The sequence below is a fragment of the Oncorhynchus keta genome, chromosome 13 (genome assembly GCF_023373465.1).
Source record: "Oncorhynchus keta strain PuntledgeMale-10-30-2019 chromosome 13, Oket_V2, whole genome shotgun sequence".
In the NCBI taxonomy this organism is placed as follows: Eukaryota; Metazoa; Chordata; class Actinopteri; order Salmoniformes; family Salmonidae; genus Oncorhynchus; species Oncorhynchus keta.
Genome location: NC_068433.1, coordinates 50,520,047 through 50,535,528, shown reverse-complemented (window position 1 = coordinate 50,535,528; position 15,482 = coordinate 50,520,047). Strand labels below are relative to the sequence as shown.

General features: G+C 41.0%; 1 protein-coding gene across 1 annotated transcript; it reads left to right on the top strand.

The window, feature by feature from the left end:
- On the top strand, nt 1-11,435 carry LOC118392514 (sodium-coupled neutral amino acid symporter 2-like). Its single transcript, XM_035784559.2, has 15 exons — nt 1-317; nt 1,514-1,639; nt 1,821-1,902; nt 2,017-2,132; nt 5,202-5,368; nt 5,753-5,828; nt 6,467-6,549; nt 6,858-6,916; nt 7,440-7,610; nt 7,784-7,863; nt 8,041-8,141; nt 8,766-8,890; nt 9,007-9,151; nt 9,261-9,358; nt 9,513-11,435. The coding sequence occupies exons 2-15, from the start codon at nt 1,515-1,517 to the stop codon at nt 9,615-9,617; spliced, it is 1,533 nt and encodes a 510-aa protein (XP_035640452.1). The 5' UTR covers nt 1-317; nt 1,514; the 3' UTR covers nt 9,618-11,435.
- Nucleotides 11,436-15,482: the final 4,047 nt, after the last annotated feature.

Here is a 15,482-nt window from a genome sequence, read left to right as displayed (position 1 = left end):
AGACAAACCCCACCTCGTTTAGAACAACGTAAATTCAAGTTGGGTATCACATCGTTGGCAATTTGATTTATATAACATCTTAAAATTGATCTTTTAAGCTATTCTTATACAATTGTATCCACATTGTAAGTTATTTTCCTATTTAATTGGGACAATTGAATTGTATCTTAGATACATTTATTGTTACTGAATAAAACTTCAAGGATAAATAGTTTCTAGTAGAATATTGGAGACATTCAACGGTGAAGGAATTGTTTCAAATTAAAATTGAAAAGGATCGCTACTTTTTCATAGGGATTTTATTCGTTTTCTCAAAGGTAAGATTCTGTCTGCGCCGCATCTTTTACTGTCTTCCGGGAAATATGCTGGGTTACCGGGTGTAGGCTAATTAACTTGTAATTCTCTATAAACTATACATTGTAATTTACAATTCTATAGGCCTAGTAAATGGATGTATTGTTAATAATTAAGTCTATTCTATTGGAAAATAGGTTAAATAATTAGCCTATATATTGTGTATTGAAATAGCGGGCCGATTTATTTCATCTCTTGCAGGTTATTTCCCTAGTCAATTAGCCAAGATCAATTAGGCGCAAATATCAGATTTATTACGTTATAGATGTGTTGTTTCTGTATTCTTTATAATATTTATGATGCTATGCTATAGGCCTAGGCTACACAGCGCAATGGGCCAGACTCACAAGGAGATAAATAAATAGCACTGACGCTGTAGGCTCGTGGGCTATATTATTTACAGAGGAATGTCGGGGCGGTAACCAATAAAGGAATGTAATGGATTTGATGGTTGAGTCTTTCCCTTATTTAGGATATTTGTAAATAAAAGACATCAATGATGCAACCCAAATGAATGCCTGTAAGCTACTGCTGAGGATATCTAAAACAGATATAGGACTACAGCTCTGCGCAAAATGGTGCCATGCCCATAATAGACAAGCACGTGCCTTTTGTTTCCATCAGTCAGTCATGGAAGAAATCTTATTAAATGGAGCCCAAAATCTAATTATTTAACAGTCCCATGCCTATAATGTTTTAGATTAGGCTGTGCTCTATAATTGAAAACCCTAAACTAATAACACGATCTCACATTCTGTTTAAATAAACGGGATTTGTTAGTTACATTTATCGGCCTATTACAATGTCCTTGTTTAACACGTTGAAATTGGAGATCAGAAGACTTGCGCAATGCTTTTGTCATTCATATTGGGAATGTGACGCTGCGCTGATGTGGATAGACGCGGGTGCCGGGCGGCTGGTATTTTTCCACTGGCTCCCGGGATGAGTCAACCCCCCTTCGTCTGGTCACATGACTTCAGATTTATGAGGTAGCTGCAGCGCATTGAGTAGCCTAGTCTCTCCCTTTCTAATATTGATTATTCAACGTCCCTGGTAGAACTCACGGTCATATGAAAGATGAGAGTTGGAATGGCACAGGCAAGAAGTTCACAAATAAACACACATTGATTCAAGGTTTTCCGTTTGTTTATTTTTATAGCATGAAACAGGCCACTGCAAAAACAGAGATGAGCCGCTTCAACATTTCCCCGGATGAGGATAGCAGTGTCAGTTCCAATAGTCATGAATACAGTTCCTGTCCCACCAAGAAGGTTCCCATTGACAGGTGAGGCACTGCAGCCTGCTGGGTCTGAAGATGCTCTGCAGTAGACTTATGCCTGTTTCTAACCACAGAAATGTCATCAACTTGCTTATTTTTGTAGGACTTGTATTATGTTTGTTTTAACGGCTGAATTGGAATGGGATGAATCCATGAAATAAATGCTTTATGCGTGTTTGATTTCCAGTCAATATCCCGATATGGATGCGGAGAGTCAAAACTTCCTTCCAGACTACCATCTGGACAAGAAGAAGTATGAAACAGATTATGTAAGTGCTGTCCTGATAACATATAGGTTACCCAAGTTGAGCCTTATGGTTTACTGTGCATTTACTTGAGTTTTTTTTTCTCTAACTGGGTATATTTTACTTTATTCTCAACAGCATCCAGGCACTGCCTCTTTTGGAATGTCAGTCTTCAACCTGGGCAATGCTATTATGGGCAGTGGCATCCTTGGTCTCTCCTATGCCATGGCCAACACTGGCATTGCACTCTTTGTGTGAGTACTGTTCTAGTGTTCCTGTATGCCAGTGTCAGACTTGGGTTTCATTGAAATCAATTGCAGATTATTTCTACATCTGCATTGCTTGCTGTTTGGGGTTTTAGGATGGGTTTCTGTATAAGCAGTTAGTGACAGCTGCTGATGTAAAAAGGGCTTTATAAATACATTTGATTAATGAAGGAAAACTGCACTGCGGGTTCAATCAGAATGTTCACACTGTGTCATCCAATGGCAATGTCCGCAGCTTGCAAGGTGTGACGAAGAGCTAGTGGTGTCTGTTTTAAAGAGGTCAACACCAATGATATATCCCAGGATTGCTGAAGCCACCGGTCGGTCATATCGGCAGTCCCCAGATAGGAGTAGTCCTCTATAGGAATGAATGGAATTCTATAGTATTTTAATACACATTTTCAAGCACAAAATGACATGTATTTAAGTATTTTGTTGTTGTAGTGGGTACAGTAACATTAGTACTTTCAAAAAATGATACTTTGTGGAAAAACATTGTAAAGAATTTTTATTTTTTATGTTTAGCTCACATTTCGATTATGCATTTTGGTGTCAGTAAACAAATAAATGTGGCAAAAACAAATGTACACATTAATACATTTTTATTTTATAGCTACCAAAATATTTTTTACAATGGTGGAGGGTGGTGCCAAGATGAAGGCGCAGTGGCTTCAAAACAGTCAGTCAACTAGTGTATATATAAATAATTGGAATGAAAATACACTTCCACAATTGAAATGGGGCTCAGCTTTATGAATCTGGGAAGTAGGTAGTAGGAATTAGGAGTGGCAGGTAACCTAGCGGCTAAGCGGGTTGGGCCAATAACCCAAAGTGTGCTTGTTCGAGTCCCTGGGTGAAAAATCTGTCGACGTGCTCTTGAGCAAGACAATTAACCCTAATTGCTCCTGAAAGTCGCTTTGGATAAGAGCGTCCGCTAAATAACTCAAATGTAAGTCAACATCACATTGAATAGAATATAATATAGAATATCACTGTATGTTGTTAGTGTGGAAGATAGTTTGTGGAACTGTCTTGAGTCTGAATGCACTCCGTCATATCAGAGACAATACAGCAAACTAAACTTGGCAGTGTGATATACCACCAGGTAGAGCACAACAAGGTCACACATCTCAATATCTACCCATGTGAGGCATAGATACTGTACATACAACCTGAGCACAGCATTTATCCACAGTCTACTGGAGATGTGTCCTTGTCTAAGACAGGGCATTGGATAACCCTGAAGGGAGTTCGAGTAAGCTGTTGAGACAGCCTACAGAGATCAAAGCTTATGCTACCGCAGGGCACGGTAGCTAGTAGCCACGCAGGCCAGTGTTTACGAACAGTGGGCGTACGAGTGTGAGCGCTGGGGTTGGGTGTGTGGCGCACTAGCATCAGGGCCTTTCATGTGGGCCAGTCACTCAAAGCCGGGGGGAAGCCGCTTAGCAGCGCTAATCTTTCTGCGAGGGGGCCAGAGATATATAAAGGTGTAAGGTACGGGAAACGGGTCTCGCATGAGCTCATTCCAGTAGACTCTTCTTCTTCTCGCCATTACACTCATTACACGTCATTTCGAACGACCTTTAACCTAAATCCAATGACATGGTGTCATTTTTTTTTGTTGATTTCACGTTAGTTGACAAATCAACCAAATGTAAATCAAAACTAGATGTTGAAATGACTTCTGTGCCCCGTGGGTAGCCAGTTTGAAGGGCCACTTGCTCCAACAGCTTATGAATATGAATTATGAATATAATACCTCTGATTATTAGTGTAGCTTTGTGAAGTAGGAGAAATTCTGTAAAATATATAAACCATACTGAAAAATACTTTATTACTTTGGCTTATGCATTTCCGTAACATACCTTCTTCGGGGTATAAAAGCTTTTGTGTATTTTCACAAAGGCCTCTGTTTAAAAAATATCTTTGTTTGCAAAAGGTTTCCACACCATGGGACTTGCAAACACTTCACTGTTGGGTAGATTCAGTATTTACAGTGTGAAAACAATTACCTTGGGGTCATCTAAGGTATATTTGATGAGTCAGTGAAGTGCATATGACGTGATGAGATGTAGACTAAACTATTATGGGCAGAAGTGTAAATGGTGACAAGTAAATCTTGGCCATGTTCTGTTATAATCTCCACCCGGCACAGCCAGAAGAGGACTGGCCACCCCTCATAGCCTGGTTTCTCTCTAGGTTTCTTCCTAGGTTCTGGCCTTTCTAGGGAGTTTTTCCTAGCCACAGTGTTTCTATATCTGCATTGCTTGCTGTTTGGGGTTTTAGGCTGGGTTTCTGTACAGCACTCTGAGATATCAGCTGATGTAAGAAGGGCTTTATAAATACATTTGATTTGAAGTAGCCGAGTCGACAGAGCTGTGCTCGGATATAGTTGAGTAATCGTCTCTATACCACTGTGTTGTGGTTCTGAAGTTGTGTGAGTGAAATGATTTGCACAAAGCCTTCATAACGTGAACCTAGCTCATATCTCTTAGAGAATTTTTCTCAGTGGCACAATTTCTACTATTAATACAGTGAGTCAGTGTAAGCTCTGCACAGCTGGAGCCCATTGTCCAATCACATCCCTGTATCTGGATTGTGCATAGCTGTGTTGCATCAAAACTGTCCCCATGACAAGGTCTTTGCAGATCAGCTCGCAGACAGAATCCCTGTGTTTGGGTGCTACAGTACAGTAGAGAAGGTCACTTGTATGTCACTTCCCCAGCCTCAACATGGTCAACATGAGATGTGTCCTTGCAATGGTCAGAACACATTTTCCATGTGAATTTAAGCCCTGCGTTGACATTTGGTGTGGTTTGTCTTCACGTTCAGATGGAACCATTGGGAGATCAAGTCAAAATAATATGTTTGAATTGGGACTGGTGAAATGCACCAAACGGAAACAAAGCTTGTTCTTATCCAGTGTGCACTTATCAGTAGTCAACCGTGTTACTAGGTGTCAGTGCGGTTAATACCAGTCGATAATAGTCCTTACCAGTCTTACAGGCCTGGTTCCGTACCTTTACTCATGATACAATGTTCCTCTTCTCTCCACAGAATTCTACTGGTGGCTGTGTCCATCTTCTCCCTGTACTCTGTGCACTTGCTTCTAAAGACAGCCAATGAAGGAGGGTCGCTGGTCTATGAACAGCTGGGTTACAAGGCCTTCGGCATGCCCGGGAAACTGGCTGCATCCATCTCCATCACCATGCAGAACATCGGAGGTGAGAACTAAGGACACTTCAATGGTCATTCAGGAAGGCCGATCAAAGTCGGGGAGACAGTCTCATTGATCCACTAGGAGTTGACTATGTGGAAAAAAAGTCCAAAGTCTAAATGTCAGTGATGTCACACATAGAAAAGGAAGAGCAGCCAAATAAACCAAATGGTTCTGTAAATGTTTACAATAAATATTTGCAAGGGTACTAGACTTTCCAATGGAACAAACATCCCTTCTGCGAACCAATAGGCCTATTCATCCTTGGTTAGTGCTACTAGAACATTCTCAGAGATGTCTGTTTTGGAACAAAATAAGGCATGTTTTGATGCAAAGTCACTGATTCACAATATGACTTTGACTAACCGTGACTTTGCTTTTACCTTTGCAGCCATGTCCAGCTACCTCTACATTGTGAAGTACGAGCTGCCGATCGTTATCCAAGCCTTCATGGGAGCTACCAACGGGTAAGCAGCTTTGTCACTAGATTCTGTGTGTCGGTTGGTGTGTGTGTGTCTTTTAGTCTGCTGTTACTTTGGTTTGACAAATGGCCCATGGTTGTTTTTGAGCGGTCGACCCTCGATGTGAAGCAGTGACTTTGGTGTCATTCAAAATGGCGGCGGGTTGTTTTTGTGTGCTGTGCTGGAAAGATGTGAAGAGGCCTCTTTGTCCCTCTCAGCAGAGAGAGAGAGAGGAGGGAGGTGGGACGGTGTGTTGTCGGCAGCCGTTCAAAGGGTCCTTTTAGAAGAGCCAGTGCCGCACCGAGACAGACCCCTGGATGAGCTCATTCAGACCAACCAACTGGCCCATCAAACATTCATGTAGTGTTGCCAGCATGTAGCTAGACCACCCTAAGAGCAGGCTGCTATTTATGTGTGCATTGCAGATATTCTGCCATGTTTGTATTTTACAACAACAGTCAAACGAGAAACGAACGCTACAACAGCTTTGATATAGGTCATATTTCTTCACAAAAGCTAGATAAATGTTGGGATATGAATGTGTGTAAGTGTGTGTGGGTGTAACTGTGTGTTATTATATTAAACTGTGTGGTGATATGTGTGTACAGTGTATGATGTGTTCTTGTCTCTCCTGTGCGTTCCAGAGAGTGGTATGCGAACGGGGACTATCTTGTGATCTTGGTGTCAGTTGTCATCATCCTGCCACTCTCACTTCTCAGGAACCTTGGTAAGACACAATAGTGTGTGCGTGTGTGGTAAAATGCAGCACTTGTGTAAAATGTTTTGAAAGGGCAGGGGATGGTGACGCACTGTGGCAACGTATGTGTGTAGTAGAGGCCAGAACAGTTTGTTTACATTAGATTCCTTTTTGACTGATAAAGTTAATATATTGCCTTAGAGTACATTCTTATTCATTGTAATATAGTTTTAATATGTTATAACGGATATTACACAGTTGTTAGTATATTTCCTATCTTACATTTCCACAGTATATGAAGTACTCAATAGTTTTCTCTCTCTGTTACCTTACTTCAGGTTACCTTGGTTACACAAGTGGTTTCTCCCTGCTTTGCATGGTGTTCTTCCTGATTGTGGTGAGTCAACATCCTAAACTACTCTGCTGTTATGGTCTTTATAGTTCAGGTTATTGTAGTGAATGGCTCACCTATAGATATGATATCTTAATTTTATAACTCTGTTATCGAAGATGATGTTCCTGCACAGTAGGAAATGCAAATTGTAGTGTATTTAAGGTTTAAAGCGGCTTCTAAAGTTAGTAATTTCCACTATAATACTGTCAATCTTGATTTATCCTAACTAAAATGTATCAACCACATTTCCATTAATTATAATCCATACAATAATTCACATTTCCTGTCGCTGCAGGACTATTTTCCTGCAGTGAGAAACTGGTCAAATTAAGATAGAACACCCGAATAACTGTGACACATTGGTTTACAATTCAGACCTGCTCACACTAGCCGGACCATGAGCAAGCATTCTAAAAGTAATGAGTTTTAATCTGTAGTAGTTATAATATTGGCAATTAGCAATGTATGTAGCCAATAGTCTGTACCTTTTGTATGGGAATCTAAATGGGCTTGGTTTCTTTTCCAGGTTATCTATAAGAAGTTCCAGATACCGTGCCCTTACGTCCCTAACATGGACGTGATACTGAATGAGACGGTTAGCAAGGTCCTGAACAACACGGTGGGCTTCCTCAACACCACCGCCGTCGTCTACAACGAGGACGTCTGCACACCCAAATACTTTGTCTTCAACTCTCAGGTGAGAAATGGACAGATATGTTGAGTGGTAAATCGATAAATAGAAAGACTTAATGGATGTCCAAGTGCTTTCGTACTTGTCTTTATGTTTGTTTTTTGTGTGATCTAATGTTTTTTTTGTGTCTGTGTGCATGTGTCAAATGTCTAACGGTCTTGTCTAACGCTCTCCTTCAGACTGTGTATGCTGTTCCTATCCTGACGTTCGCCTTTGTCTGCCACCCCGCCGTCCTGCCCATGTACGAGGAGCTTAAAGAGTGAGTCTATCGCTGTTTACCCAGCTGCCACATTGTCAAGGCTACACACACACACACACACACACACACACACACACACACACACACACAGAGAGAAAATGTATAGCTGTAGTACTTGTGAAGGAAGGAGAAATGAACAGTGGTTCTGTGTTGTCTCAACCTCCTCTTCTTTCTCAGTCGTTCCCGTAGAAAGATGCAGGGCGTGGCCAACGTGTCTTTCCTGGCCATGTTCATCATGTACCTGCTGGCTGCTCTCTTCGGATATCTGACCTTCAACGGTGAGCCACCCCCGCCCCTCTTAGAAACATATTCATCCATTTTTTAACAGTCGGATACAAAACTAGTTTGAGCTCATTACAACCAGTTGTTATGCAAATACTGTCCCCCATGAGAAAACAAGAAACAGAGTCATCTGTCCAATACACCAATGGTCCTGTATATTTGTTATGGCAAGGACATCGCAGCAGGTGTCCAGCCATGTTCCAGACTTCCCTAAAAGTATGGCTACGCAATGGCCCTCGTTAGCAAGGACGACATGACGAAAATGAATGAACTAGGGTGTGAAAGTTACGCACAACCTTGAATAATCTAAACTGTATTCCAATTGATCTCTCAATCTCAGTTTGATTTGGCTGGACATGTAACATGCAGGTTACAAAGACATTTCTGAACGAACACCAATAATACAGCTAAATGAGTGAATGTTGACCGTAGGGGTTATTATAGAGCATTGCTGACCAGAGTTCGATACCCAGTTGGTCACACATGGGCCCTATGTCTGGATATCTGAATATCTGAAAGGTGTGGACTCGTCAGGCTAAGGGAAATGAATTGAATATGTGGCCTTATAAGTGAAAGGAAACAAGCATACATTAAATGACCGTATTGGATTGGCTTTACAGTGAATGTGGAGCCCGAACTTCTGCACACCTACTCCAAGGTCTACAAGTCTGACGTGATCCTACTCATCGTTCGTCTGGCCGTGCTGACAGCTGTCACCCTGACTGTCCCTGTGGTGCTGTTTCCCGTAAGCCTCACATCTATCTATCTATCTGTCTGGCTGGCAGCTTGTCTGTCTGTCCATTGTCAAGTTCGGCATTGCCACCATGTTGACCTTGGTCCCCCGTCTCTGTCTCTCTGTAGATCCGCACGTCGGTCAACCAGCTACTGTGTGCCTCCAAGGAGTTCAGCTGGATCCGCCACACCATCATCACCGTGGTTCTGCTGGCCAGCACAAATTGTCTGGTCATCTTCGTCCCCACCATCAGAGACATCTTCGGCTTCATTGGTGAGTGAATGTGTTCAGTTGGTCAGGTGCAGTTCACAGGATCTAGAAGTTGTAATAGAGAAAGAAAAGAGGTGAACATCCCCACTGAGCCTGTCATCTTCCTCCTCAGGTGCATCTGCGGCAGCCATGTTGATCTTCATCCTGCCCTCTGCCTTCTATATCAAACTGGTCAAGAAGGAGCCCATGAAGTCTGTGCAGAAAATTGGGGTAAGAAAAAACCCTGCTCCTTTTTGATCCATGAATTGATGTGTTTGTGGGTGTTGTGGTCTGTGACTCCTGGCAAGGAGCAGCAATCATAGAGTGGAGAAGAAAGCCTTGTTATGCTAAAGGCCCAACGGTCTCGTCCTCCCTCTCTCTCCAGGCATCCATCTTCCTGTGCAGTGGTTTCTTCGTCATGATCGGCAGCTTGACCCTCATCACCCTTGACTGGATCAACAACGCCTCACAAGCCTCCGACGGACACTAGGATACCTCATCCACCGGGGGGGGGCACCACACCATCCGCAGCTCAGCCGCTAAACATCTGACCGCTAAGACTGCTACCCAAGAAGAAGAAAATGACCTCACATACAACAATGTTCGGCTTTGAACTCTAAGCAAGAGACTATACCATTCCAATGAGAATGTACTAAACTTTGTACAGTATGCAGTTAAGCCACACAGGTGGTGATGATCCTTTTTCCTTTCGTTGTGCTTTCTTTGTTTCGTTTCCCATTTTGGACGTTTTCTCTCTTTTTGTTATTCTGGTACAGTTGAAACATTTGACGGTGCCTCAAACAGGGATGGTGTAGTTGTAGAGTTCCACTGCAGCTCATATTCAGGTACTGCGTGTGAGCTCAGCTTTTTGGGCACGGCGACAACCTTTCTCAACCAGGGCCGCACGCAACCGCGGACATCCTGGAATCGCAGAACTCATTACAGGTGGAGAACATGACAGCAGACTCTACTCGATGTGAATAATTTAGCGTTCAAACTTCTTATTTTTTAAAACATTGCCAAAAAGGTATTTGTAATATGTGTTTATATATTTAAAAAGCACTTCATGTTCAGCACACTCGTGAGGAAATTGTCTGTTCACGGACTACTAGACCGCTTATCAGTATTTGTACCAAGGCTGTGTGACCTAGCTAGTGGTGTCGGCTTAACTTGTAAAATGCTTAGTAGGAATCAACGAAACCTGCCTTCTCAAAACCCCACACTGGAAGTTGCAAAAGATCTCTTAGGAGAAATCTCTTTTAAAGAAATGTATTACGCATTATAATGTATTGAAAACCTTGTTCAAATCTTATACAGCGATGATACTACTGCTTGTAGATGGGGCATGCTCCCTGTCAAATCCCTCGGATGCTAAGGGGAGGGGGACGTTACACTTTTTTTCTTTAAGGAAGAATATTTGAATTTGACCACATGCGTGGTTGTAATGTACCTGTTTAACTTGCAAAATTAGTTTGTTTTCTGACTGTTTTGAGACCGCACATAACCAAACGTCACATCAACGTTACATAATGGCTTCCATGCAGAACTGAGAGAAGGCGGAGGAATGTCGTGTGAGCTGCTCAGTGTCTGTCAAAATGTCAGTGTTTTTCTAACGGTTGGCAGCTTCTCCTTATTAAACATAACCGTAGTTACAAAAAAATAACGAAATGATTGATAAGGATAGTGTAGAGTTGGCTCGTCACAAACACGAGGCGAGTGGCTCACTGCTTCCAATGTTAACCTCACACATCATCCAAACTGTTATTGTCCTGCGATTATTTATGGAAGAACATGAAATCAATGTAATTTTATCTATTTTACTATATTTATATATTGTACATATATGTGTAAATATCTATGAGTTGAACTACTGTATATATGCTCTGTTTTGTTTAACCTTCTATTGGCATTTCACTAAAACTAGAGCTGTAAAAATAGCTGGTGAATTTGGTCTTTATCAATTTACCCCCCTATGATTCAGTATGGAGCTGTTCACTTTCATTTCTGGAACCATAGTGAGAGAGTTTTCCCTCTTCCACTTGCTGTAATTCTGAAAGACGATGTTTAAAGTGGAACCTACCAAAACATAGTGGCAGTGGTCTTTGTGTAACACACTTCACACTTGTTCTATTTGTGACCCTGATAACCTTTTCTCACATGCTTTATGCACGTCTTGGTTAGAGAGTATGTGAACCATCTCTTGACCTCAGGAGCAGAGAGCATCGCCCACCAGTGTTACACTCTTGTTTCAATGAAACACTATGTACATCATGTAATTATTGTCAAAATAAAGTCAAAGATAATCCCACACATTGTCGGGTCTTTATTGTGTCAGTTCTATTTTGCAGACCAGCTGATTGTGGTGTGGTTTTGCATGGAGCCCACCATATGTTGGGAAAGTGATGGCAACTCCTGAGACAAAGAACTGTAACCCCCTCAATTTTGATTAATAAACTGCACAAAAACACAATTTCAGGAGAGAATATTACATTGTCTAAATATTGTGGTGGGAAATTATGCATTTTTCAAATGTTGGCATGAATGAGATGTATAGTCCAGAATCATAAGTCCACCAGTTTTTGGACAGTGAAGTATATATAACTCCAGCAATTTGGGATCAAATGATGAATATGAGGTGACAGGAAGACACAACCTTATTCTAGACATGATGTTAAAGTAGTGCTGTTGATTGGATTTGAACAGCCAAAGATGTGTAAGACACATCTTTACTCTGCCTTGCTGAAATAAATAAAAGCACAACTCATGCAAATGACCTCATTAACCACGTTTCCATCCACCCTATGAAAAAAAAAACACGACAGCTGTGATGGAAACAGGAAGTTTCGATGCAATTGTATAAATGTTGAGAGAGATAATTTGTTTGTTCGACGTCTTTAAATTCAATTATGCGAGAAAAGGCAGTGGAAACGACTTCACGCGCAAATATTGATGTAATAACAATCATTCACTGAACTATAAACCTCAACTAAATCTTGTAATGAATAATGTTGAAATATAGTAAGTTAAGGAGACTAAACTGCTTGGTGTAACCCAGGAGGGTAAACTGTCATGGTCAAAACATATTGATGCAACAGTAGCTAAAATGGGAAGAGGTCTGTCCGTATTAAAGCGCTGCTCTGCTTTCTTGACCCCACTATCAACAAAACAAGTCCTACAGGCCCTTGTTTGGTCATACCTGGACTACTGTCCAGTCATATGGTCAAGTGCCACAAGAGGGCTATAGACAAATTACAATTGGCCCAGAACAGAGTGGCATGGCTGGCCCTTAAATGTACATGGAGAGCTATCATTAGTAATATGCATGTCAATCTCTCCTGGCTCAAAATAGAGGAGAGATTGACTTCATCGCTTGTATTTGTGAGAAGTATTGACATGTTGAATGCCACCAGAAGCTTCTTCACAGTCCCCAAGGCAAGAACAGACTATGAGAAACGCACAGTGCTACAAAGAGCCATGAGTAACTATATGGAACTCTATTCCACATCAAGTAACTCATGCAAGCAGTATATTCTGATTTTACAAAAATCTGATTAAACTACACTTTATGGAACAGCGCGGACTGTGAAGAGCCACACACACACAGGCACAGACACAAGCATATACACACACACGCTAACACAAGTACTCTACACACATTACGTATTGATTTTGTATTGTAGATGTATTGTAGTAGTGTGTGTGTGTGTGTGTATTAATGTGTGTATATATAAATTCCCTTAATATTGCTGCAGCAGCGAATGGGTATCTATAATAAAATACATATATTGAAATCAACAGGGAGTCACGCGATGACATGAGTAGTCATCCCGCTATGAAATAAATTATGATGAACTTTACAGGGTGGTGAAAGTGCACGGACCGGTATGAGTTTGAGGCTCCATTCCAATAAATATCGAGGTTCTTATTCTGGTGACATGATGAACTGCCGTTTGACAACTAAAAAAGTATCGCGTTTATCTATGTATTGTAGACTAACCTACCCGCACAGTATCTGCGAGCTGTTTAGCGAAAGGGCATGTGCCAATGAAATAGTATTGCCCCTACCTGGGCTCGACAATAGCCACCCTCGAAGCATCGTTACCCATCGCTCCACAAAATCCGAGGACCAACACCGATTGAAACGCTATTACCGCGCACACCCCAAACTAGCTAGCCATTTCACACCAACACCAGACTAGGTACATTTGCTATTTAACGCAACACTTTTGTGTAAAAACTATTGGTATAGATGAAAATGGATAGAAACACATTGAACAGTACATTTTTATTCGGTACATGAAAACCTAAGCAAAAAATAATTAAATTGTGTGCACTATGTCAACACGCACTGATTTTTTATCAGCAATGAATCCGTTTGGTGGAAACACCACCGGTGCGAAAATCGCATATTTTATTTATGCGTATTTTTAAAAATATTCCCATGAAAATCTGTCGCCAATTGGATGGAAACCTATCTATTTGAAGTGATTTCTGTAAATGAAACTAAATCACTGTGACAGTCAAGTGGGGTCAACCACAAGCCCATACGATCAAACCCAACCCCCCAACCGCCCTGTGGGTTGTCCCTGCCAATGCGTTCCAGACACAGTATTTTGGGAGCCCTAAACCAGATTTGGTTGAGCGGCCTCCCCACCTCGCAGCAAAACATTTTAGTGGCCCCCCTGTGTGGGTGGAGAGAAAAATATAAATCTACACATTTTGCCATGGGGCGTATATAAAATAAATTCCGTTTTCCAGCTAATTTCCTGCAATTCTACCAATTTTTCCATAGGGTGGAGAGATATTTTGGCAGTTTTAAAGCACATTTTCGGCAATTCTACACATTTAGTAATGACTTATGCCATGTTAATAAGATATCTGAGTGAGAATGACTAACAAAATCAATGGGTGCCTCCTGGAGGTAGGTATTCAGCCATGATTACTACAAGTTTAGATAGCTGGCTAACTACCAATAAAACGTTTTTTTTTATGACATGGCTAATTGAGTGACTGTCGGTAGCTGGGTTTCCGCGTGATGATGTATTGCACATAAAAAAACCTTTTGTGGTTAAATTCCCATGTACCAAATAAAAAATACGAGTTAAATGGGTTTCCATCACATTTTCAACTCTACTGTTTTCTCACAACAAAAAACTCTGGTTTTGGCACGTTGTGCACCAGGGAAAATCTGATAATGACACAAAATATATGTTTTTGTTTCAATTGTTAGTAAATATATGTAAGACAGTAATATTGAAAATTATATGTATCATATTATCGTAGAACACGCTCAGCACCATGAAAACAACTTAGAGCCAGGAGTCATGGTTTAGTGACATATTTTAAATGTCATAATACAAATTAAAGTATTCGAGCTGTTAAGGGAATTACTTAAAATATGAACTAAATATTATAAATAATTTACAGGAAATAGTTGTCCCTCAATTTCATGTCACTGGTGTTACCCTTAATAAAAAAACACCACTTTGAAAAAATGACACATCCTTGCCAACTTTTTCCTGGGTCATGAGAGGCCGGGCTGTTTTAAGAGCACATGGTGAGTCTGCACTCTCTCTTCATATTAGCAATTTGATGATGCAAAGATGTTAAATCCAATTAAAAGAAAATAACCTTCACTGGTATTATAGTTTATAGTATGGGGAAAGGAAATATGATTGATATAATTGATCCAATCATATTATTAAGTGATTTATTTACAATTTAAGAAGTGTGGTTTGAGCTACTGTGGCCCCCATTTTAGATATGCCATCTTGTCAGCAGATTTGTCACTGGTGTTACATCCCTGGTGTTACATCCCTGGTGTTACCAGTGACTTGACATTAACACCAGTGAAAATCAATCACACTGATAACTTTTTATATCAACATAAGGTTTTATACTGTTTCAATTTTGTGATTTGTATGGCTTTCCTTTTAATAGATACCGCAAATTAAAAAGTGCTGTGGAAAAGCAAAGACTCTACAGAGAGCGCAGGGATGCTGCCCAGACCGCAGAGCAGCCGGCATTACAAAAACAAATTATTTAAAGGATTGAGAGAGTCAAAAAAGAAAGAGAGTGAATGATCTCACAGAAAGAGGAACAGGACAGTAGCGAAAGCAATGTCGGGTCAGTCAGAAAAACACAGAGAGATGTTGAGAGCAGGAGAGAGAGAGCACTTCTTTTGCAGGTAAACCCCCTTTTGGGTGGTGACACCGCAGGAGAGAGACTGAGAAACTTGCCAGTGCAAGACTCCTGAGAACTTGCAGTTTACAATGGATAAAATGCACAAACTTGGTCTTTCACAGTCCAGCAACCTGGAGGAGATTGCAGATAGCACAGTTTGTAACAATTCAAA

What these genes read in the sequence shown, in the direction of transcription:
- LOC118392514 (XM_035784559.2), top strand. Translation starts at nt 1,515, where the DNA reads ATGAAACAGGCCACTGCAAAAACAGAGATGAGCCGCTTCAACATTTCC. An exon ending in TTCATGGGAGCTACCAACGG is followed by an intron (nt 5,829 to 6,466) that starts GTAAGCAGCTTT and finishes TGTGCGTTCCAG; the next exon opens with AGAGTGGTATGCGAACGGGG. An exon ending in TCCCTGTGGTGCTGTTTCCC is followed by an intron (nt 8,891 to 9,006) that starts GTAAGCCTCACA and finishes GTCTCTCTGTAG; the next exon opens with ATCCGCACGTCGGTCAACCA.